This window comes from Phyllostomus discolor, chromosome 7 (genome assembly GCF_004126475.2).
Source record: "Phyllostomus discolor isolate MPI-MPIP mPhyDis1 chromosome 7, mPhyDis1.pri.v3, whole genome shotgun sequence".
Lineage (NCBI taxonomy): Eukaryota > Metazoa > Chordata > Mammalia > Chiroptera > Phyllostomidae > Phyllostomus > Phyllostomus discolor.
In genome coordinates, this window is record NC_040909.2 from 28,668,551 (window position 1) to 28,694,505 (window position 25,955).

Below are 25,955 nucleotides of genomic sequence, written 5' to 3' on the forward strand. Positions count from 1 at the left end.
ATGTACCTCTCATAACTTGGGGGGAATTTGACTGCGACTCAGTTTTGCCAAATGTGAGTGTGTGAGGGAGGGCTGTCTCCCTGTGGAAGACTGCCTTCTGTTGGCATCTTCAGTATTCCCACCTTGTAACATTCTTCTTTCAAGTTGTTAAAGTTAACCAACGTGGGTCATTCAATCCACTCATCAAGGTGCAGGTATCACTGCCAAAAACTTATATATACTTTTTCCTGGGAATAGTTCAACATTTTTTAGACCTAATCTCTGGACTTTTTATCCTTAAGGTACTGACCAATGCTACTTGGATGAATCTGACCATCTCCGAGGAGACTTGAATGTTGAGTTTCCATAAACTGAGAAACCAGTCATTTCATGTTTGGAGCAATGCTGAAGTTCCAAGAAGCTGCCAAATATGTGAGTGGGTCAACAGCCATTTCCAGGTATCCAAAGACCTTAATCGCAAGAAGATATGTGCTTCAACAGAAACTCGGCAGTGGAAGTTTTGGAACTGTCTATCTGGTTTCAGACAAGAAAGCCAAACAAGGAGAGGAGTTGTAAGTAAAAACACCTTTTTTTCTACAAATCTTGACTTGGCTGCCCATGTATGCAACTTTTAGCTGATTAAAAACATGGAGTACCCTTCACTTTGACTTTTGCATTAAAGAATGTAGTAAGAAATTTAAAAAAATTCCTTGAATGATGTCTTGCAGATAAGATTTTTTAAGGCATTTCAGCAGGTGAGTAAAGTACCCAAATGACTTAGGAAGGGAAATGGGGTAGACTACATGAAAATAAAATGTTCATGCATACTGGAATCTCAGTCACAACATGACTTCAACTTGATTGGGCCTTCTTGAATGATAGGATAAGAATTGTTTATAATGACTGCAGTTTTAGAAATGTTATGAAATGCAAATAAATGGAAATTCACATTTGAGGTGTCTAGGGTGTACTAGAGGAACTATGGTGTCAATTTTCTTTGCCTTTTTCTACAGAAGAGTTTTTCCAAGTCTGTAGTTATACAGTTTTCAAATTAGATATGCAAACCAAATAGGGGCTCCCATTTAAAATCAGCTTATGTTGATGAACTTATTACTTCTTCTCCTTTGATTTGATTGGACCTATAAACTTCATAGCAGAGAAAAACACTGAATGCTGTTGAGCAGTACATCTCTTACAGAGCAGGATGAATCTTCATTTTTAGCTTAAGACTGTTTGAATTTGCTGCAATGAAAAGTTAGTTGGAACTGAAGTGAGGATAAGAAACTTGCACGTCAGAAAGAACAGGAGGAAGAGAAAGTGGAAGAAAGAATGATCTAAGAAATAAGCCATTAATTGAAGAACACATTCCCATCCTGTAATCTATTTTGAGGCTACTCTAAATTCTTTCAGCTTTATCCCATTGGATTTTCAAGTGTGGATTTAAAATCAGTATGATAAACAATTTTCTACTTCTTAACATTTTGTGGGAATTATAAAGGTAAATGTTACTGATACTACTACTTTATTTTAAAAGTCAACCTTTTAAGGGGTCTCTATGTCCAGAATTTTTAAAATTATCTAGAATTCATAGCTTTCAATAAACTCCTACCTGAAGAATGGTGACAGTGCTGGTACTCTTCTGGTGTCCTTAAAACATGCTTTAAACCTTGGCTGGTGTGGGTCAGTAGGTTGAGCACATGCCTGTGAACCAAAGGGTTGCCCGTTGATTCCCAGTCAGGGTGCATGCCTGGGTTCTGGGCCAGGTCTCTGGTGGGGGGTGCATGAGAAGCAATCATACACATTGATGTTTCTGTCCCTCTCTTTCTCCCTCCCTTCCCCTCTGTGTAAAAATAAATAAATAAAATCTAAAAAAAAAAAAAAAGCAAATTAAAAAGAAGAAACATGCTTAAGAATCCTACTGAAAAGAATTTTTCCCTTTTAAGTCCTAGAGGTACTCTTCCAGCTATTTAAAACAGGATGATAAATTTCTGAAAATTACTAGAGAATCTTTATGGAAATGTTGAAAGTAAGACCTAAATCTGACTCAGGACTTGTAAAACCATGCTGTAAACTCTGTATCCAATTTTGGTTTTTTCAACTAAGGAGGAATATGAAGAATTTTAAAAATTCACTGGAGGGCTATAAAAAAGTTGATTAAAAGGATGTAAAGTAATGTGTGAGGACCAAACTTGAAAGCTACAGACTTGAAATGTTGCGGGGGGCGGGGGTAAAGAGAAAGGGAGGGGGGAGGGATAGAGAAAGAGAGAGAGAGAAGAGGGGCTGGTTGAGTGGGAAGTGGTTTGTTAGTGACCTCTCCTGTGCCTGAACTAGTTTTAAAACATGCGACTTGAGCTGAAGATGACAGACCAGGCCTAGGCATGCAGGATGAAGCCAGTACTGAGGACGCATGACAAATCCTCCGATATCAGAAGGTCTAGTCTAGAATCTCCGCGAAAGGAACCATTCATCATCAGAATCCCTACAATGTGTTACATATTGGCCACATTCAGCCTTCAGATATGGTTTTTTGGCCTGTATAGTGCTTCTTTTGAAATCTAAATTAGTTGCCAGCATTTAAAAGTGAGCAGCTCTAAAAAAAAAAAAAGAGAGAGAGAGAGAGAGACCCAAAAAAAGACTCATAAAAATGGAGTCTTTTATTTTTTCTTGAAAATACCAAAAGATTTGGTAACATTTGCTAGCATTGCTGTCTGTGTAGCCAGCATGGGCTGGAGCTGGGTAGCAGCTGGCCCCTTAAGGCAGACCCTGTACTCCAATTAGCCACATTCCTGCCATTCTTCCTGGTCTCCTGTTCCTATGGCACACCTTTCCACCACCTGTCTACCTTCGTAGACATTTAATTTTATAACTCTCTGCTAAAATCATGAAGAATCATGAATGTGGCTGCTCACAAAATCCGGGCCTGTTAGGAAGAAGGCAGCACAGTGTCACAGTTAAGTCGACAGGCTTGGAGGCGAACAGGTCGAGAAGCAAAGCCAGCCCTGTTCTTAACTGTGAGCTTAACGTTATGCAGGTTCCTAGTCTGAGTTTTAGTTTTCTTATCTGTAAATGGGTATAATTTACAGATAAGAAGCATTGTAATAAGGTTTGGATAGGTACTATGTATGTATAAAGTATCAATACAAGTATTATATAATAAAGGCTATAATATGAATAAATACAAGGTATATTATATTTATTTGTAAATATATGTATAAAATATAAAATACAGGTATCATATTGTCTTACATATAATTATTACTCAACAACACTCTAGATTCCTTTTACTTCTAAACAATCCAAGTTAACAAATAATTAAAGGACGCCTAATGAAACTTGATCTAATCACCACCCAATGACTATAATTGGAATTCTTTATTAAATGGAAGCTTTTCTTTTGCATTCCACTTTTAAGAGACAAAAATCAAAGAAATATGGCAAACATTTTTAAAACTTCTTTAAAGAACTTTCTTGAGGTTGTAAACATTCCACATTTTTTTGTAGTTCTATACTTGTTCAAAAGAAATTGGCCCTCAGAATGTTGACTTTTTAGCTGTGTAAGATAGCAGCACGTCTGTAATTGTTATGTAAATGGAAAGGCCAGTGTTCATGCTGCCTGTCACCTACCAGACCCTAGAAGCAGAGACAGGGGTTGAATCTTTACAAGCACTTTATTCAGATGGTCGGTGATCTGAGAAGATGGTGTGTTTGTACCCTAACAGACCATCTTAAATTCTATTTTAAAATGTTTTTTATATAAGGAGAACAGAGTGTAAGTAAGGGGTCTGGAATTCAGGGAAAAGTTCATTGGATTTAAAAAAGCAGCATTCTCGCCCTGGACAGCAGTCTTTATCTGTGTCCTGGGCCTGGAGTACAGGCTCAGGCTGCTTCAGTCCTCCTGGGGCACCAAGGTGGAAGTGCTTATGGTCTCCTGGAGTCAGGGTGGGTGAGACCTTCAGTCCCTGGGACAACAGCTTTGTACACGCATTGATTACTAAGCTTGTTAGCTATTACTTAAACTAAAATTTTTCCAACATTTGAGTCCCCCATCAGTTATGTTTAATACATGTATGGAGAGAGGGAAACCAAACTCATATTTTTTATAGTCTTTCCCCAGGGCATCGACAGTTGAACCTTCAGTTTGTGCGCAAAGCACATTAGCACCACCCTTCTCTAAGCAGTTTGGTTGGGTAAGGTTTTCAGTTCTTCTCTACACACCAGGCCATAGACACTGGGAATTGGGTAATGTTAGAGATGGATAAAAAATTAATTCTTAAAAAAATTTTCTATAATGTTTTGAATACTGTTCTCTTAATAAATCAGAGTAACTCTGACATTCCCTTTATTGTTTTGCAGACACACCCCTAACCTTGGAGATAATAAGGAAAGAGATACTTTTACATATTGGATTATCCCTTGGTATTTCTTATTAAAAGGGTGACTAAGGGAGACCATGAGTCCAAGATGGTCTGCAGGACAGTTATTGAGAGCCCCTTGAAATATAATATGCACTTTTAGATTAATCAAAGAAAATGGGACAGAATATGCAGTGTTGCTAACTTTTCCATCAGCACACTGCAATTTATCAATGTGCCACTTGGGGGCACCACTCTACCACTGACATTTTTCATATATTGTGAATTTTAATTATGAGGTAAATACCATATTCATTTACATTTTTATTGACTTTCTGCATTAGCTATGGGATAAAAATTTAAAAAGCACTACAGGCATTGCACTTGATTAATTTATATTTGAAGAGAACTTTCTTTTTGGCATAAATATCTGGAATTCCTTTTTTAGTTATCACAGTAGAGTAAAATTAAACTTAAAATGAGCAGTGAATGAGATAGATTTTTTCCCTTGGTTATAGTCTCCATCATGAAATTCATAAAACAATATTTGGGGATATTTTCTTTCATAATTATAGAAACTCTGGTATAATGGGTGTGAGGATGTTAACTGATCCCTGAAGAGTGTTCTAATTCTAGTTCATAATGTTACATTTTTGTTAATGTGTCAAAAATTTACTTTTTTAACCTAATTTCCTTTTTTTCATCAGACCCATAAGATTTCGATGAGCCAAGCATTTTTTGGCCCTTAGCGTACTACATGTAATTTAAAAGAAAGCTGTTAGGGAAGTAAGTTTACTCTAAAATACATGATTAAACTTGTACATGATCACTTATTAGTGATAAAATACATGATTAATCATGGCCACAGCTGCAGTGAATTTCAACATTCACCTTATCACATGGAATGCTAATTATAATGGTTTTTAAAATTTTCATCACAGTTAAGATACAGTAACATTATTTCGTGGAGGTGATTTTCTGCTGTCATCTTTTGCTTTTTGAATTCAGTACAGTTTATGTATTAACCTTTGCCCTGGGCTGAGCACTAGGGAGGAAACTGAAGCAATAGGAAATAAGGCTTGGCTCTCAGGAACTTCCAGTCTGGAGGAGACAGAATTAACATACAAAAAAACAATGACCAAACGGTGCGATGCTTAAACAGCTGTGTGGCTAGTTGATCTTAGAGATGTTGGAATGGTCGCTGCCCAGCTCCCTTTCTAGCTACATACAATCATTATCTTACTAGCTTCTGTGTGCTATTTAAGAACTTTTATTTTTTTCCCTTGTTCATGTCCCTATAAATTAATATCCATATATTTCTCTGAACTGTGTGCCTGCTACACATTGGCCTTTGCCTCAATATGCTCAGCATGGTTAACATGGAAATACTTTCTCTTTCCACGTGGCATTTCTTCCCGGTATCAAATGTCTAGCACGAGATGAGGACTAGGAGATAAATAGGAAAGGCCGCCAAGTCCTTAGAGAAATGTCCTTAAGCGCACACACTGAGGCCCAGGCCTCCTGAAAGAGCTCTCAGGCCTGTATTAGAGTAGATTTTCTAAAGTCCTAACAAGCAGACTTTCCACCCAGCCACAGAGACAGAATGGAGGAGGGGGGCTAAGTTGCTGCTAGTCACACTCACGCAGCAGAGAGGTGGTCCTAGATGTTAAGAGTAAGGGGAGTGAAAAGTCATAAAGGGTTGATAACAGTTTAAAAACCCGCAACAATCTGGGTTCATCGTTGTGAAGCTAAGTAGCTCTGCTTCTCCCAGTCTCTCCTGAGAGCATCTCAGACTTACAGCCCAAGGCCAAAGTACTGTGTTGCTATATAATGACCAGCAGGATGGGGCCTAGGCGGTCAGCGCCCCTGAAGGACAGAACCATGGTTAAGCCACCACACTAGGGTTCAAGTCTCAGCTTTTTGTCTTAATATACTTAAAGATGGTCAGTCTTGGTGACAGGCTTATGTCAACTAAATTCAGACAAGATAAATCTATAAATCTTGATGCCACTTCTTAATTCAGGGCCTAGAATAGTATCTCCTTTCATCTGTCCTCCCAGCGTTTTCTGGTACAAGTTCTAGAGAAGTGGAATATGTGATCAGAAGTGAGTATATAACCAAAAGAAATTAGGTGGAATAAGTAGACAATTATTTGCTTAAGCCAGATGAAAGGTCCCTTCCTCTTAACGGAGAACATATTCTAAGTGGCCATTTTGAGGGGAACCCTCAGACCCAGTACGTGACTCCTGAATAGCTCCAGATGCACACACATGCAGCTGTCCTTTGAGTACCTCCTTTTCCAATGTTGAAAGTCATGCACATGCATTTTACAGAAAGTGCAGGTGTGCATAAAGGGGGAAGGTAATCCATAACCCTGCCACCCAACTTCTGTCTTTTCTGCGTGTACTGACAAACACTCATTCTGTCTCCTAAGGAAACATATAGCATTGGTTGCGGTAGTTGTCTGAGAGGTGGAGGATGAGGAGAGGAGATTTAGTTTTCACTGAAACTTTTTGTGCATTTGGAATTTTGTACCATGCACAATTAAAAAAAACTCACAAAATAAAGTTTAAAAAGCCCCTACATATTCTTTCATCAAGTACCAGTCACCATTTGTTGGTCACCCAGTCTCCTAGGAGCTAGGTGGTTCTCCACCTTGGCTGAACAGTGCACTCACAGTATTTTAAAATACAAGTGCTTTGAGTTTTATAATCTAATACATTCTGACTTCATTGGGTAACCCCCAGGCATCTGGGTTTTTGAGAGCTTCTGGGTAATTGAAATGTGCAACTAGGTTTGAGAATATCTGTACGATGGTAGCCTCTGGTTCCCTAAAAAAACTATTGTGCCCTTTAGTATCCTTAGAAATTTGACATGATTATTCCAGCATATTCTGTCAATGGTATGACTGTGGGAGACTAATGAAAAACAAATGTCAGTCACTAAGGAGTAGCAGGCATTCTGTGTCATTCATTTGAAGCATATTTGGGCCAGTTATGAAGTATGGCCACGTTTGCTGAGATGCTCAGTTGCAATTAGAAAAAATAGGATTTCATCCATTTTACATTTATTTCTGACACATTGAGAAACAGAAATTGGTTTTCATATTGTAAAGTGTGAACTAAAAAGCCTCCATTCGTGTGTAAGTTTTCACTATTTTATAAAAAAAGGACATTATTTCTTCTTAGAGAATTAATAAATTGATTATAGTGGTCTGACAAACAATTAAAAATGAGCAGTAGTTCTTACTAGAATGCAGCGATTTTATACCTGAAACAAGCTTTCAGCGACTCAGAATGTGACAGTAATTGCTATTTAATAGCGGACAGCCTTCAGCAAAGCTACTGTTTGTACATTGCACCTACTAACACCTATTATGGATTTTCTGTCTGATTCACGTTATCACTTTAACATGTCCTTACTTTCAGTTTTGAGTTTTAAACAAAACATCAGTAGATTTAATCAGTTCAACCTTGAGCCCAGTCTGTATACGCTTATTAAAGCTATTATTTCTGTATTATGACCAGGAGTTCTCTCCAGTGGGTGTCTGTGAAGGGGAAATCAGGTTATTGAGTGGGCTGAGTTAATTTAATAAGATTCAGTGGTTTATGTGACAGAGTGTTATAAAAGCAAGTTGGAGGAAACTAATGATTTCTTTCCATGTTGCTATTTTACAACAGAGTTTTCTTCTGTTTTTCCTTATAGTGATCAGGTCTTTTTCCTTTAAAAATCTTCAGTCTTTTAAGAGGGGTTATGATATGAAAAAAATATTAAAGTCTCTTTTAAAATAGTTTGTGTTCTAGAGGATCTTGTGCTTAGGCTCCTCCTTGGTAAATCTGAAAAGGGTAGATTTGAGCTTGTGGCTTTGCCATTTCTCTGTCTGCGATAGAGTTAAGTCTCTGAGATTCTGGGAGATGGAAGGGAAAAAAGAAGATGCAAGGGTGTGCAGTTACTTTGACTTATCTCAATCATGGTAATAAAGTTGATATTCTGGAGTAAATAATTTACATTTTCCTGAGGCTGCTTTGCTGCATGTATTAGCATAAAAGAAGCTATGAGCTTTTTATCTGGCTTTTAATATTTACAGAGGAGAGATAACTAATAAATAAATTATTTTGGAATTTGTAGGATGCAGGGAAATCCTCAGTTTCATTGTGACTTGGGCAGGGTGCCAAAAAAGCCTGCTTTGAAGACTGAATCACCAAGAAGCATTTAGAAAGCAGTCAACAGCATGAAAAAAAAACCCTTCCTTTTTTTTAATGCTTTAAAAAATATTACTGTTGTTTGAAAGAAAACAAAAGTGATTTATTTAAAAGAGAAGGATTGTTGATAGGAAAAGAGTTCAGAGAAATTACTATAATATGTTTATTAGAGTTTGAGGCTAGCTGTTTAAATCCTTTACTTATCCCACGCTGGTATTCCAATGTTTTGTTCTGATGCGTTTGTGAGTGGGAAACCTAATGGTTTTGCTAACACTGAATACCCCCAGGAAGCAAGGAATATAATTCTTCATTTAAATATATGAGGTAGGGGATGATATCTAAACAATTTTAGTAAATAATAATTTAAAAGTGTAATTGGATATACTGATCTCTACTTTGTCATTACTGACTACCCCAAAATTTAAAAACACAAGATTTATGTCACCCTATTCTTTTAAATGTTATTTTCTCTCATTTACTCAGTAAATAAAACAGTTTAAGGATGAGTGTATAATGTATAAAAACTAAAGTTTATGGGTGTAGTATAGTGAAAATTCTTCCCCTCTATCCCCCCAAAAACACCCTTTTTTGGTGAGATATATTATAGCAAAGACTGAGCCAATTTTTAATAGATTGCAGAGGGACATCAGTAACCAAATTCAGGGTTTTTAATGATTGGTGTGAAAATATTCTGTGGGGGCTAACTTTAATGCCCTGACCCCAAAGTAAGCATGACACACTCAAGTATAATCTGTAATGAATCCTTCTTGTTCCTGGTTCTATTCAAGCAGCCTTCTTGGGAGACTTCTACCTCCAATAGTTTTTGGTGGTCAAACAGCCCAGCACTCTGCCAGGCACACAGCAGGGAGTTCTGTACCAGCATTTACTCCAACAAGATCAGCTGAGGGGAGCATCTTTTTTCTCTGTCCTTTGCCTTCTGAAATGATCTGGTTCTTTATTGACTTATGCTTTGACCTGAGAGTAGGTATGGGCCATTTTTGGTTAGAACCTACCTTTATAACTATTTTGAACTGAAAATTTGAGTTGTGATATCATCTACCTTTAAATAACTTGGAATGAGATACATCTATAGCTTAAATGTGGGATAAATGAGAAGGTGAAAACTCTCACATTGAAACTGGCTTCTGGCTCTGTATTTGACACTTGGGCTTATTTTCCTGGGGGGAAAAAAAGTTTTGTTTTCATGACATGAATGTCTAAATGGTGAGCTTATAGTGATGTACACGACTTAAAAGTCAACAATGGAGAAGAACAACAACCCTTATGTTACTATTAATTTCTTGGTTAATTATTCCTAAGCTTAGTTTTAGAACTAGTAATTTGTAAATTATAAATATTTATATGGGAAATAGACATAGTTGATACCGAAGACTTCGAAAAATAGCTTGTGTACTACACTAATTGTGCATTGTGTAAATAATTTTATGTGGGATTAAAAATAAGCAGTTAATATTGTATGACTTCATTGCTTTAAAATATTGTGAAATTAAATATTCTGTCCATAGTTTAACAAGAACACAATCACATATTGTTTCTCAGCTGCTTTTATAACCCCCTTACCTGATACTCATAAGTCTGGATAACAATTATGAAATCTCTCACTTCTTATGGAACATACTTATTAGTTCAGCACTGCTGTTAGTCATAATGTGAAGAACCCACCTGGGGTTTTAGTCATTGAGAAAGCAAACCCTGGGCAAGAGGAAACTTTTGGGGGCAATGAGCATGCGTGGTATCATGCTTGTGGAGATGGTTTCATGGGCATATCCATGTCAAAATTTATCAAATTATGCACTTTACATGTGTGCAATGCATTGTCTGTCAGTTGTACATTAATAAATGTGCTTAGAAAATGCAAACCCTGGACCATGAAAAATGAAAACCTCTGAGGTTGTCAAACTGGTTGATGTTGTAGTTGCTGGTGACAACCATTGTGGAATTTTATAGTTTAAGCTCAACATTCCTTTTAATCTTTGGGCTCAGGCCAATCTTCTTGTTTCTGGTTCAGAGAAAAACTATGGGCTTTGTTTTCTATGACTTTTAGTGAGCAAGTGAGGAAAGAAGGTTAAAGTGTATGTTGATACTCTTGTCACACATTTTGGGTTTCCAAGAGTGGAAAATGTGGATTATTGAAGCTTTGCTTAGAATGTGTTTGGGTAGAACCATCAACTTCTCCCATATGTGATAGACACTCAGCATTTTAATTAAAGTTTTATTGATGTTTCTAATTTCATATTAGTTCAAATTTGGAAAACCCCTGAAAAATCAAGCAGCTGTACCAGCCCTCCCCTAGGGGAGATCTGCGGAAAACTTGTGGCCTGAAAGCCCTTCCTTCCTTCTCTCCCTTCCTCCCTGTGCCTTTCTTCTCATGGGCTTTGCACAGATGCACATAGTGTGGGTTTCGGGCAAGACCGGCCAGTCCACTTTTTACAGTAGTGGATTTACTGTTTGTTGATGTGCTGCTTTTAATCCATGTGGTCTTTCAAAGCTCTTTCAGTACGATGACTATTGAGCTCTAAGGAGTAATTTCTATTATTTTTATAACTGTTTTAGAAATGGAAATTACAAGAAGGATCAACGAGGGATGTGATCTGTAAGGCTGTTTAACATTACTTTAAGTAGGGAAGTGTTTGGATCTTCAGTATGGATGGGGCTTGGCACATGTGAAGTTGAATTTTAGGTGATCCTTACTGTCTTTAAAGAAGTTGAGTTGATAAAAAAACTGTGGTACACTTACACAATGGAATTCTATGCAGAAGAAAGAAGGAGTTCCTACCTTTCACGGCAGCATGGATGGAACTGGAGAGCACTATGCTAAGTGAAATAAGCCAGTTGGTGAAAGACAAATACCATATGATCTCCCCTATAAGTGGAACCTAATCAACAAAACAAACAAGGGAGCAAAATATAACCAGAGATATTGAAATAAAGAACAAACTAACAGTAACTAGGAGGGAGGGAGTAGTAGGATAATGGGGGAAAGAAAGGGAAGGGTCATCAAGGAACATATATAAAGGACCCATGGACAAAGCCAAAGGGGGAAAAGATTGAGGGTGGGAGGTGGGGAGTAGGGGGGCAGGGGAAGTGGTGGCAGGAAAATGGACACAACTCTACTTGAACAACAATAAAGAAATTTGTAAAAGAAAATTAAAGAATTTGAGTTTTGAGCTCATAAGGGATAAATTATATTCAAAGGTTTTAAAAAGTGAGAATAGAAGATAATTTCTTATAGGTAAAGCTTATTTCAGCATTATTTTGCTAGTTCTGTATAATCACAAAGACTGTGTGGGTGTGTACCTATATACACACAAACTATGTATGTATACAAGCATGTATACACACAAATGTACATTTATGTGTTTGTGTGTATGTATGTACACACATTCTTGATTTTACACTTTTTCAGTTTAACACTACTTTCAGCAGCAAAGGCTGTACTCAGATGATAACAAATATCCTGGTCCAATGAATGAAGAAGTCAGGGCTCAGTATTTCATAACCGAACTTAGACAGACAGTAGAGTACCCTGTGGGGACTTCTACTTTATAAAATATCAAAGGGCATTAATGTGGCCTCTCATTGGAAAACCCATGCTGAGAAGCACTAACTACCCACGCCTCTGCAGTGTGGGGTGATTGTGGGGTGTCTCCTCAGCAGCGGCCTCTGGCTTATATTATGCCATTAGCTAGACTCACTCCAGGATTCCTTGGAAACTGTGTGCCTACCTGAATAATTTATTACCCAGTGATCAATTATTCATAGCTCATTATTACAACTGAAATAAAACCTAAAGGTAGAATCATTCTGCCACTTATGAATATCCAACAGATCGTCAGGAGACTGCAGTAGAGATTTAAATCCTTACCATCCCACTGCCTGTTTGTTTCTCTGAGGGGATTCCAAAGAGAACAGCCTTCTAAAAGGGAGTCAGAGCTGATGAAAGTGGTAACAAATGGCTCCCTGCCGATCCTGCAGCACTGGCTCGTCTATTCACACTGTTTGTCTTTTTAATTCTGGCCTTAGTTATGCCTAGAAATAAAATTACAGTCTGAGAGAGTTTAGGAGGCATTTTTGACACTTTTAGTTTATTAAACCACCCTCAGGAGGTAAACAAGTACACAAAACTTGTCCTCAGAGTATCTTTTCTGGGATAAATGCAGATAACCTATAGTACACTTTATTGACATCAGTCATATTGCACTTGCTTGTTCCATCAGAGTAATATCTGAATTGTATTTTATTTATTTGTTAGACCATAGCTTTCATAGAAAGAAAAGTCATGTTCTCACATATATTATGTAAAATCACTTTGATAAAAGTGCTGTGAAAGTATACCCAAAAGAAGCCTAATTATTTATTTTTAATTTAGGAAATAGAATAGGAAATTATTTGGCTTAAGCCAGCTTGATTTATATTTATACACACACACACACACACACACACACACACATAATCACCAAGTTTTTGAAAGTATATTAGATGTAGTCGGAGAGTTTGAAATTCCATGTACTTTGGGCTGTAAAGCAGAGGTTTTGGTTTGCTTATCCTGGGACACTCTGGTATTGAAGAGTGGGCCCCAGTCTGTGACACTTCCCATTCTGGGCTGCCATTTTGGTGTTGTAGCACTTTCTGTGTGGTCAACTTCCAAAAATAAGTGAGTACTGATTTTGAGCATACGAGGTCTAAGACACTGGGGTTCACCTTGCCATGTTTGAAAAATCCCAGTCTGCAGATAAAAGTCCCAACTGTGGAGCAGACATGTTTTCAGTAGAGTTCCAGATTTTTTGTGTGCTGATGTTGGTTCTCCAAATGGAATGAAGGCTAAATGCTTAGCAAGTTTTACGTGGCCTAAACCCATACCTTCCACAGTAGCGCAACATGTGACATCCCAGATGACCCATCAAGCAGGAGGTAGTTTAAACATGGATGTAGTTTTACTGTTGTAAAAATGGGTAATTTTTAAAAACGTGAGGATAAATGTAAGTATATCTTGAGTAGAATGAACATTTTGCATGATTTTTGAATTTTTAATATGATTTTAATAAGTTATACATTTATATGACTTAAAACATATAAAGAGGTATACTGTTAAAAGTCTCTTCTCATTCTTGTCCTCTTTTTTCTTAGTTCCTCTCTGCTTCCCCAGAAGGTAACCACTGTGAAGAGTTTCCTATGGATCCTTCCAGAGTTGCTTTATATGTATATGTATATGCTTTATATGTATATAAAGCAACTCTGGAATATAGATTCTTATTTTTACCCCTCTCTGATAAAAACTAGTGTATTATATATTTCTGTTTCATGCTTTTAAAAAATATGTATGAATCGATTCCAGAGAGAGAAACATCGATTGGTTGCCTCCTGTATGTGCCCCAACTGGGGACCGAACCCATGACCTAGGTATGAGCCCTGACTGAGAATCAAATCTGCAAACTTTTGGTGCACTGGATGATGCTCCAGCCAACTGAACTACACCAGCTGGGCCATGCTTTTTTTTTTTCCTATGCCAAAATATCTTGAAGACCTTTTCACATTAGTATAGAGAGATTGTCCCCACTCTTTGTTTTACAGCTGTATAGTATATTCCCTTGTATGGCCATAGTATAATTCATCCACTTTTCTGATGATTTACACTGGGTTGTTTTTAATCATTTGTTATTTAATGCTGCTGCAGTGAATAACCCTGGACATTTCACATGTCACTATTTCTTGCATAAGAGTTTATACATCTTTGCTAATAGATATATTTTTCTGGAAGAGTTTGAAAAGCAATGCCGGAAACTTGTTATTGAGGCCTAGGGAGGGGATGGTTTTTCACTTTCTGAAACAGCCTTGCTGTGAAGCGATAGTGACTTTGCCCTCCTGTTTTTCTGGAGGTGACACAGCAAACATGTGTCCATCTGGTGACAAACTGTATAAACAAAAATCATGTTGTAAAATTGTCTAGCTTGCTCGCAGGCATCTGATATAATGAAACATGTACAGCCAGGTTTTTTTGGAATAGGCTCAGTGCCCTCTTCCCCTAAGCACTAGAACAGCAAATGCTGCTGCCTTTGAACATGTTCATAGGTGTTCTATATGAAAAGGAGTTCCATGATTAAACAAGTTTGGAAGACACTGGGTTCTACAACACCTTTTTTTTTTTCCTGTTGAGGGACTCCTCAGAGCCTTAAATCTGCTGGGATAAACTGTGACTCTTCAGGAGTTTTTCCCAAGTTTGTTCAACCATGCAACTCCCCCTTTTGCAGGCCACTCTTATGAGCACTAGTGTACTGAGGGGCCCAACTTAGGAAGTACTGCGTGTGTCAGACCCCACGGACGCTGTGTTGGGATTAGTGGGGTGAGCATCGGAGGGAATAGATGTACAAAAGATCCAGCAAGGGGAATAAGACCGAAAGCCACTGTTTAGAAGTCACCGTTGTGAACAGCAGATGGTGGTAATGTAACATGCAGATCAATGGCAGCTTTAGTTCAGGGTCCACAATGTCATCTCCATGTAATTACGCTCTTCCAATATTTCAGTTTTACTGGTTAAATGACAAAAAGGACAAAAATAGATCATTAACATACTTTTAATTTTTTCCTCAGAATAGTGCAACTTGGCTGAGAAATAAATTTGGAAAAATCTTTTTACCTTCACAGACCATAGTAACTGGCATGAAATAGGTTTGGTGTTTCTTTTGTATTGCATGCATATTTCCTAGTTTATGTGTATACAAAGGTGTGTGTGTGCTCTGTCTCGAAAGACAAAGCCATAAATTTAACCACACTTAACTCCCCACTGCCCATGACAATGGCAAAGTACAGTGTCATTGAACGAGCACGTGGTTGGTAAAGCTATGAAGCAGCTACAGCCACTGTCCTACAGCAGCTGGCACTTGGGCTGAGAGTGGGAGGTGGTTGCAAATAGCTCTGTTAGAAGGGCCGGCAGGGTGAGAGGGATTGGAGTCTGTCAGAGGCTGGGAGAGACCTGGGACACTTCCATTCTATTAAAGACTTTGTGAAATAGGGCAAAAAGCATGGAGTCTATTTTGTTTTTTATATTTATTGATGTGAGAGAGAGAGACAGAGAGAAACATTGATTTGTTATTTATGCATTCATTGGTTGTTTCCTGTATGGGCCCTGACTAAGAGTTGAATCTGCAACCTTGGCATATTGAGAGGATGCTCTAACTGACTGAACTACCAACCAGGGCCAAAATGGGGTATATTTTAAATTTAAATTTAACAACAACAAAAATATTAACACAAAAAGATGCAGTGCTATGTGACTTACTACTCACAAGGTAATTATAGAATTATTATAAAATTTAATTCCTAGTGTATTGGAGTTGCAGAGGCCCAGAAATGGGAAACACATTTAAGGTTTTGTGGAAAACATCTGTCAGAGCTGTCAGTGTGTCTCTGTGACAAGAGAGGACAATCACAAGGGTGTACAATCTGACTTGGAGCTCTTGTCAAGAGTCGGGATTGGAAGCCCTTCGAGAATCTGCAGCCCTGAGCAAAAGGCCATTTTGGCCATGTTAGTGATAAGCCCTGATGCAGAAGATAAATCTAGAGGAGCTGCAGAGAAGGGAGGCTTGTCCAATGAAGGACATCTGGACCTACTTGATGGACATGGAATTGCTGGCGCTGGCCCGGGGGGTGGGCTTTGTAACTGTGGCTGATGGATGTCCCCGTGTGTGAAACCTTCAGAGGTGCGGTTGGGCAGCTTTCCCACTCTGTGCCATCCTCCCCGTCTCTCACTCCAAGGGTGAATTTGCTTTGCCTCTTTTTCTGGATACAGCAGAAAGACCAGCCTCGGGCAGGGCTGGTGTATTAATAAACTGGCTAGACTATGTCATTGCTGGGGACGGGAGAGCCATGCTGTCTCACTGTTTCCGGGTGGGAGAGGGGCCACTCTTTTTATGTAAATATTCACCTTGCCAGGTCCTGCAGGAAACAATGATGGGTCCAGTTTTTCTCAGCCAGGTGCTTAATGCAGCAAAGTCATTCAGTCCATAATAGAAAGTAGTATTTACCTTTAATAACCTATAACACAGGTGGCAAACACAAGGCCTGAGGGCCAAATCCGGCCCTCCACCTTGTTGTATCTGGCCCAGTACCTTGTTTCTACCTGGTGGCAGCGCTGAGCTCTCGCTTAACTGTTAAAGAGAAGTTACATCTATACAGTCCTAAAATTATATTAGGCCCTTTGAAGGCAAATGTGAGGCTGATGTGGCCACCGGTGAAAATGAGTTTGACATCCCTGAGTGTGAATGTCTTCAGTCTTTGGTCAATGGATAGACTGCTACCAGAGTCAGGTGCTGCTCCTAGGCATGGGGAGCAGCAGCGAACACAGCAAATCCCTGTTCTGAGGGCGGGAGGACATTCTGGTGGGGCTGTGGAGAGAGACAATGAATAAAATTATGTAATACACTAAAGTATGATGAAATGCTATGGAAAGAATAAAGCGGGGAAAGAGGGTAGGGAATGCAGGTGTGCGTCTGTCTGATAAGGGCTAGTCAGTAGCTCATATTTTGTTTGGTGTTAACGTGATAGAAAATAGTTACTCTGACAAAAAGACCCGATAAAAGATCATTGGAAGGACTTGTGGAGCAAAACCTATCACTAAAGGTCTTGTTTTTCTAGTAGCAGAGGGATACACAATTTTCTATATGCTTATATTTCCCTGTCTGGGCAACAGGACAGAGACACCCAAGTATGGTTATTCAGTTCTTGTTTCCGGAGGGCTGGAGCTATTGTATGTGGAACTGGGGTGACTGTGAGGGTGGAGAAATGGCACTCAGGTTTCCCCCAGGGGCTTTAACTCCATTTCACTGCCTTGACATTAGCAGAGAGGAGCTTATGAAATCTCTGGCTGGTTCTCCCTGGCTCTGCGTAATGTGCATCTTTCTCTGCTCTGCTGAAGAGATTTCACACTGCAATGAGTAGGTGCCGTGGTGTTGGGATGGGGAGATCCCTGTTACCTGATAGCTGCCCCCATCCCTGCCCTTGCGGACGGGGTCTCCCAGGGTATGTTAGAAGTTAGGTATTTTCAAAGGAGCATGGCTTTCAGGCTTCGGCTTCATTCAATGCCTGGAAATATTTTGTGCCTTCAGCAGTGACTGGCACACTCAGTGTGTTTTTCCCTGATCAGACTCAGTGACGTGGAGGTCCTCAGGAAATTCCTATACTCGGAGCCTGGAAGCTTCCAGATCCCTTCTGTAATGGTTTCTTTTGGGGAGCAGATGGGTCTAATACAGAGCTGTGTCATCAAGGGTCCCCAGCTTCTGCTTTCAGAGAAGATAACAAAGAGGGTCAGGGCAGACGCTCTTCACAGGGACAGGTACCCCCTCCTGTCCTTGGCCCCCAATTTCAGGGAAAACAGAGCCAGCTCTGGATCAGGGCTGCTTAGGCATTGAAAGACCCCCTCTTCAGGCTGAGGGCTGCAAGCTATTGGTGCAATTTCTGGACATTGCTTATCATTGTATTTTAAATTTAAAATGCCCATTGACTCATCTCTATCCCTTGATGTGTTAAAGCCTCCATTTGAGTTCCCTTAAATGACTTACACTGCAGGATGGACAAGAGAGGGAAGCCGCCCTGAGCTTCAGCTCCGAAGACAGTCTTACCTGTCATTCCCTGATCTTCACAGATATGTCTGTCTGGGTGACAGGGGTCATCCCTGGGTATTGCTGAGGTAACTGAGGAGAGGTGATTGGCTCAAATCTAAGGTGTGCTGGGAACTGAGAACAAACATCAGATTTCCTGTATTTTGCTTGAGGATTTAACCATTAAATTTTGAAAACAAACTCTTTAATTGTTTGAGGATGAAGTATTTAATTTTCTTTTGCCTTACTTTTCTATAATATAAAATTGATCAAAGTTGATCCTGAAAGTCTCATAAATTTGTCTTTATATATTGTTTCCCATTAATAATGTAACTTTTTCTTTTGAAAAAATAAAACATTTCAGTAATATAATTTTGTTTGATTTTACAGTACTTCTATGAAGATGCTTCAAATAAAGTTTTTAAAATATTCTAGGTAACTACAAGATATTATTGATCTGTAGTGCAGGAGAACCCTTAATTAACACTAAAAATGCATTTTCAGATTATTTTAAGAAGTGTTATTTTTCTTGGTCCCATGAAAACATATTTACCTCATTCAAACTACTAAGAATTGCCTCAATTTTATTTCAAGGTACTCTTTCTGGGGCTGAAGATTCAAATACAAGAGGACATTTTATTGTGTACATTGATTTTGTTATTTTTATATACATTCTTGAAGAGTTAGGGTAAAACTATTATGACTAAATAGTCATATTTTGCTGACATTAGTTAGAATTTTATATGTGTAACCCATGAGAAAGAGAGCCTGATTTTGTAATAAAAATGGCATCTGAGAGCCTCATCATTCCCTGAAGCTCTGTCACTGTGCTTCAGCTCTCCCACATAAACTTCTAAGGAATGCAACCAAATTAAGATCCATTGACATGGCATGAGGTGTATGTGTTTAACAGCATTTATATCAAAGGATGCATACAGTTGATTTCCATTTTGCCTTTTCTACTGACTTCAGAAAGTTAATTTTTAAGTGGTCCCACTAGTGGGAGCATGGCTCTGAGCACCTGATTTGCACTGACGGATAACGATGTTTCAGTTCTTGTAAATGCTCCTATGGCCTCGACTTCCTCATCCATAACATAGTCTCACATCCCTTCCATGTTAAGAGCTTTCATAGCAATGACAGGTATATACAGGATGGACCGATCTGAGCCCTGCCTCACTGTATCAAATATATAAAAGCAAAGTTAATCCAGTGGCCAAGAATGAAGTTGATTAGTTTAGCAGTGGTCACTTATAAGTAGCTTTTATGTTTGAATAACGCAAGCAGGACTGGCTACATCATTTGTGAGAACCCAGTAAACAATGAAAATGCAAGGTCCCTTGTTAAAAAATTATTAAGAGCTTCAGGGCAGTGATAGCAGAGCATTAGACCAAGTGTAGGACCCTTGTAATCACTGGGCTCTGTGTCACTGCAAAGGCCCCATGCCCAGGAAGCCAGCCCTGAACACAGGATAGCGAGGAGATGGCTGTGGGTGGGTGGGTGGGGCAACTTTAGTCTCCCCCCAAATGAGAGACCTGTCATTGTTCAGTAGCAGTCAAAGTAGTTGAGTTGTTTTGGTCCCAAGGGTCAAACAGTAATTAGCAAGGGTGAAGTCATCTTATTTGAACAGATCTTCATCTTGTTTGAACAGATCTTCACATGGAATCTTAGACATAAAGGTCTTGGAGGCCATGCTTAATGAGAGAAAATATGCTTTGTCTTGCCATTTTTCACTGGCTTTCATTGGTTTTTCACTGAGGCAATTTACCCAGCTTTCTGATGACTCACTGAGTTGAAGTTGATCTTGTGAGTGTTCTCTGGGGCGAAGGGTGGTATGTTTAAGCATAGGTGTCATGTCACATCCTCCCTGTTACCTGAGAGCAGATGACCATAAGGCTGCACCTCCAGCTTTGACCTTTCACCATTGTGCAAGCTCATATTTTCGGGGTCGAAAGGCAATCTCCCTTTCAATATCCAGGCACTGTCTGAAATTTTGCAAACCAAATGGAAAGTTTCCTTTTTTCTGGTAGTTACTACTACTACTACTACTGAAGACTGGTAAATGGTGTCACATGTGACTGGCTTCTCTCCCCAGGTCCAGTGACCTGCCAATTCTTCCTTAACAGTCTCTCAATTTACCTTTTTCTCTCCACTGTGAAGTTACTATAGGTCTTTGTAATTTTACATCTATAGTAGCTTCCTGACTGGTGGGCTGCTCTATTCTTTCCTTGAGCTCAAGGACAACCATTTTATAAAACACTACTTTTATAATGTCACTCTCTTGCCAAAAGATCTTACAGCTCTTGAAGAGCTGGCAGACAAAATTTAAATTAAGCCTCACATCTAAGGCATTCTATCTACTGGACCCTCTCTGTCTATCCTAACTGTAAATCATTTCCCATCATGAGCAATCTCCCTTCTCTGCCAGGCAAAGGCATTTCAGGCTTTAACTTGGAAGGTTCCCTGGTTCAGATTGCAAGGTTGCATGACATCCTCTGTGGTGACCAGAGAGCTCCAGGCCTGAGGGCGAGCTGCCAAGTGTCATCCATTGCCGAGCAATATGGTGATGTATAAATTAACCCCCATCATTGCAGTTATGCAGCTGCACAGGTCCTGCCACCTTCAACTGGGCCCCTTGGTTAAGGGGAACTTGTAATGATTGCTCAACAACCATCTTTGTATACCTCAGCTCTTCACCTAAAATTTAAGCTCCTAGAAGAAATAAATTGGGCCTTTGAGGTTTTTCATACATGCCTCATGGTTCCCAGCATTCCCAGGGCTCACTGAATTCATTCATTATCAACTCAACTATCTACTGAGTGAGTGTTAAACTCACACTACAGTGGATGCTCTGGACTGGGAATTAGGCACCAGTGAGCTAAAAAATCAGGGGCCTAGGGAGGCCACTCTGGTGGTGGCAATGGCAGCAAGATGGAGTTCGTGGGACAGCAGGGCCACAGGGGCCAGCCCCAGTGGTGGTGGCAGAGATCGTCCACACTCTGGTCTCCTGAACCTCTTAGTGAATCTGTGACCCACTCATTAAATTTGTAATGAATTCCTTTTTCATTGTAGTCAGCCACGTCTTATTTTATTGCTTGGAACAAAGAAACCTGGCAGAGAACAGAAAGGAGAGTACACATATATTAGCAGTCTTTGAAGTAATATATATTAAAATCTTGTTTTTCCTTTTTTTAGAGAAAAGCAAGAGTAGAAAAAAAACATCCAGAGGTAGAAAAAACATAGACACTCTCTTTCAGTAGAGACTCCATCCATTTTAGATATAACTAAAACCAGGACATGCTATTTGACCATATGGCAGAATATTTAAAAATTAATGCAATTTACCAGGTACAGAAATAGCATACTTTCCCTACAAGGACCACATGCCATCCTCTATCTCAACCAATGTGAGATAACGCCATTTGGTGTGAGACGCCCTTCTGCATCTTCCATGGCAAACAGGCCAGCCCAACTCAGTTGATACAGTTTCACGAGGTCATGTCAACCTGCCTGTGATTCGTGTCCACCAGGCCTGTTTCTGCAGTCTGCAGCAGCGTCGATCGTGTGTTTACTTCTGAATATGTCACAGTGATTTAGATGTTTAAAGAATCTTTGTTCAGTTAAGGCAGTAGTTTTCAAACTTCAAAGTGAGGTACAAACCTCCCTGGGACATTGTTTCCATGTAGATTCCTGGGCCTGAGCATGGGAAGTTTGATCCAGGAGGTCTCAGCTAGGATCTCAGAGTGCTGGGTAATTCTGCTCCAAGTGGTTTATGATTTTTACTTATTCAGCCCCCACTGTGTGTCCAGTTCTGGATCAGGGGCTGGAGATATAAAAACAAATAGAAATTATACATTTCTCCAGAGAAGATATACAAATGGCCAATAAGCACGTGAAAAAATGTTATGTTGAGTTGTCAAATCCCCATCAAAACCTCAATGAGAGATCGCTTCATACCTACTAGGATGATGGGAATCAAAAAGATAGATGATAAGTGTCGGTGAGGAAGCAGAGAAACCGAAACCCTCATATACTGCTGGTGGCCATGTAAAATGGTGCAGCTACTTTGCAAAAACAACGTGCCTGTTTCTCAAAATGTTAAACACAGGGTTACTGTATGACCCAGCAATTACACTCCTGGGTATGTACCCAAAAGAAAAGGGAACCTTTGCCACACGAAAACTTGCACACCAGCGTTGGTAGGAGCATTATTCATAATAGCCAAAAAATAGAGACAACCCAAATATCTATCAGCTGACAAATGGATAAACAAAACGTGGTGTATACATACAATGGAGAATTATTCGGTAATAAAAAATGAATTACTGGTAACACATAGTGAACCTTGAAAACACGTGAAGTGAAAGAAACCATGTATTGTATAATTTCATTTATTTCGGATATTCAGAACAGGCAGATCCATAGAGACAGAAATCACAGGGTAGTGGTTGCCGGGACCTGGGAAAGGGGGGTGACAGCTAGTGGTTAAGACGTTTCTTTGGGGATGGTATTATTTCCTAGGACATCCATAACAAAATATCACAGCGAGTTGGCTTAAACAGTGAAAGTGTATTTTCTCCCAGTTCTGGAGGCTGGAAGCCTGATATCAAGGTGTCAGCAGGACCAGTTTCCTCTGCGGCCTCTCTCCTTGGCTCATAGGTGGCCACCTACTCACTATGTTCTCACGAAGGTGTTTACTGGGTGTAATCCTGCGCCTGCCCCTGTGTGTCTGTCTGTCTGTCCTCTTACAAGGACAGCAGTCATATGGGATTAGGGCCCTATCCTAGAGGCCTCATTTAAATTTAATCACCTCGTTAAAGACCTTATCTCCAAACAACTGGTTATATTTTTATTGGGAGTTGGTGCTTCAACATATGGATTGAGGGTGGGAGGGGCCACAATGCAGTCCTTAAGAGGGATGATGAAAATGTTCCAAAATTGGATAGTGGTAATGGTTTCAAACCTCTGGGAGTATGCTAAAAACCACTGAACCGTACATGTTAAAAGAATGAATTTTATGGTATGTGAATTATATTTCAATAAAGCTGTTATGAAGAAAAAGTGAAAACCAAATAGGGTATGGCTCTCACCCTCAAAGAGCTGACAGAGTGGCAGGCCAGCATGGATGTAAACGGGCACTTGCGTCTCTCTGCAGGACATGCCAGGTGGAGGCGCACTGAACCTATTTTTACAGGATAGAGAAGGCACTGTGGAAGAGAGCGCAGGCGCCAAGGCTTACAGGGTGAATGCGAGTCTGGCAGAGAAGGGATGGAGAGAGGATGTCTCAGGTGGGGGAAATTGAGGGAAGGCGTAGACACGTGGCACCAGGGCACGTGCTGTATGGCATAGTTGTCACGTCCCTTCTTCGTCTAATCTTCTCTCGGGTAATGTTGATATTATCAATGTTTTAACCACAGGATAGAGGTTGCTTTAATAACGAATTGGAAAATGCCTTCGCCCTCACGTCAGACTCTTCTGCATTCATTTCTCAATTTCTCCATTTACTTCAGACAATTACCTAAACTATCAGTCTCAGTTTTCTTACCTGTACAGTGGGGAAAATAATAGCTGCTTTACATGGTTATAGGTATTAAAGGCACAGGAAACATTCCTAGCACATTTTCCTAAGTTATTGCTCAAAATGTGTTTGTTCAGTCCCTTTTTTATTCCTTGGGTAACCTGATTTTAAGACTCCTGAAAATCTTAACCGTCATTTCTTGGATTAACTTTGGTGACAATATTCTTGAAATGAGGTTTCCAGGCCTGAGTACAAGGGGCCTGATGGGGCCAAGTATATTTATACTGAAACCTCACAGACATTTCAGAATCACCTGCAATCTCAGGAGCCCTTTTAGCGGTCACATCATGTTGTGGTCTCATACTGAATTTTGAGGGGCAACTAGTCTTGTCCCCACACACCACCTTCAGAGATTTTTGTATTGATAAATGAGCCATTTTACTCTTAAGCCAGGTTCCACTCATTTGAAATTTGAGGATTTTATTCTCCTAGCTGTAATGCTAGAACTCCAGGTTTATCCTTGCAACATTTAACCTGGGTGGTTTCCAGCTCACATTTCTGCTTCCTCAATCTCTTTGAAAAATTGACTCCGACTATGTCTATGCTTTGATTATGCTGCCTGGCTTTACGTCCCCTGGTAAATATGTCTTTTTGGATCTTCAAGTCATTAACAAAATGTCGATGAAGATCTTGTTAGGGAAGAATTCCAGTGGCATTACAAAAGGGAGCACCTGCAAAGTGGCCTGAGCCCCAAGGCTCTAGCACGTTTGGTCTACTTGTCCAGTCAGCCGTGAATCCCCATGAGGACTCCATCTCTCCCGTATTAAAAGGCTATCTCGAGACCCTTCTTGTTGCCATCTCTTCACATGAATTTATCAGATGGGCTGGAATCGTGATATACCATGACTAAGTCCTTCTTTCTGATCTACCAATCAAATAACCCTCTCGGAAAAAGAAATTAGGTTAATTTAGTATGGCTTATTCTCCATAGCCCGTGTGAGCCCCTGCTGGCCTCTGCTTCATGTTCTAAATGCAGAAGAGCCATCTGTTCAATCACCAGTCCTTCAGTTTTGCCAGAGATTCGTGTCTTTATCGCTCTGCAATTTCTGGAAGTTTTTTCATGAAAATTGGACATGTGCTTTTGGAGGGGGTGAGTAGGCAGGAGGGCACCTCTTTCTTTTTTCCTGATCATTCGTGTTATCAACCCTGTGTTCTCCGCATGCAGCTCGTTTGGGCCTGACTTTGTGAACTCAGAAGGCAGGGTCCCACAGCAGTGAGGTGCTCAGGACTCAGAAGTAGGGTCTTAGTTTTGTTATTACTGGGCGCCACTCTGTAGACTCGGTGCCTTTAAGCAAGGGTCTTAACTTGTCTATCTCAGTTTCTTCATTTCAAAAGTGAGGATTATAACAATGTCTTAGCACAGCGCCTGGTGCCAAACAACTGCTCCTCATGTGGCATTTGCTACTGTCAAAATTAACACCATTGTCACCGTGTTAGTGGTCGGATGTTTTCATATGGTTATCTCATAGCTTAGCCTTTCGTCCTCTTTTTAGGATATTCATTTCATTCTTTTGAGGTGCATGATGCTTTCTTACAGTTTGTGATAATTTGTCTCTGCCCTCCCACTGGATTGCAAACCCCTGGAAGGCCATGGGTGTGCCTCAGACAAGTAGGGTGTTTTGTACTCCAAGCTCAGGTGCTCCATACACGTGCACCGAAATGGGAAACTGGAATTAACGTAAGAGTCGAGAAGCTTTTATTAAATTAGACATCAAAGTATATTATTCCGTATGTACTTTGGAATCCTGTTTCTGAACAAATTCTATTTAAAATAATCACTGATGTCCTTTTTGAGGAAACTACCACTGCTTTGTGACTAAAATGAAAACCAGGTTATGTCGTGAAGGTTCCAGAGGTTGGAATACCCTATGATAGATAATAGGCAAGAGTTACATCTGTGACATTATTATCAATAACAGCAACAGTAGTAATAGTAGTAGTAATCATACATAATCATACATTCTAAGAAGTTTGGAATTACATTTGAAGTTTTGCCGTAGCAGCCATTTTTGGCCAGCATACTTTTGTTTTTCTGTTCCCTGCTTCTTATTTCCACCTACTCTCGCCAGTCTCAGCTTTCTCTTTTATTATGTAAGTTTTGTCGGATCCTCTGTGGGACGAGGCAGAGTATAAATACGTGAAAGTAATAAATTGGGTAACAAGACACATTGAAGGGTCAGTGAGCAGCTGTACCTAATCACCAATGGGAACAGAACAAGGGGAAGCTATC

General features: G+C 39.7%; 1 protein-coding gene across 9 annotated transcripts in view; it reads left to right on the top strand.

Moving 5' to 3' along the window:
- The first annotated feature begins 381 nt into the window (after window positions 1–381).
- NEK11 (NIMA related kinase 11) overlaps window positions 382–25,955 on the top strand; it is a 216,287-nt gene continuing 190,713 nt past the window's right edge. For all 9 annotated transcript variants that reach the window (XM_036030649.1, XM_028518308.2, XM_036030651.1 and 6 more), the window contains exon 1: window positions 382–551. In XM_036030649.1, coding sequence (XP_035886542.1) covers window positions 382–551 — 170 coding nt within the window. The remainder of the gene's footprint in view (window positions 552–25,955) is intronic.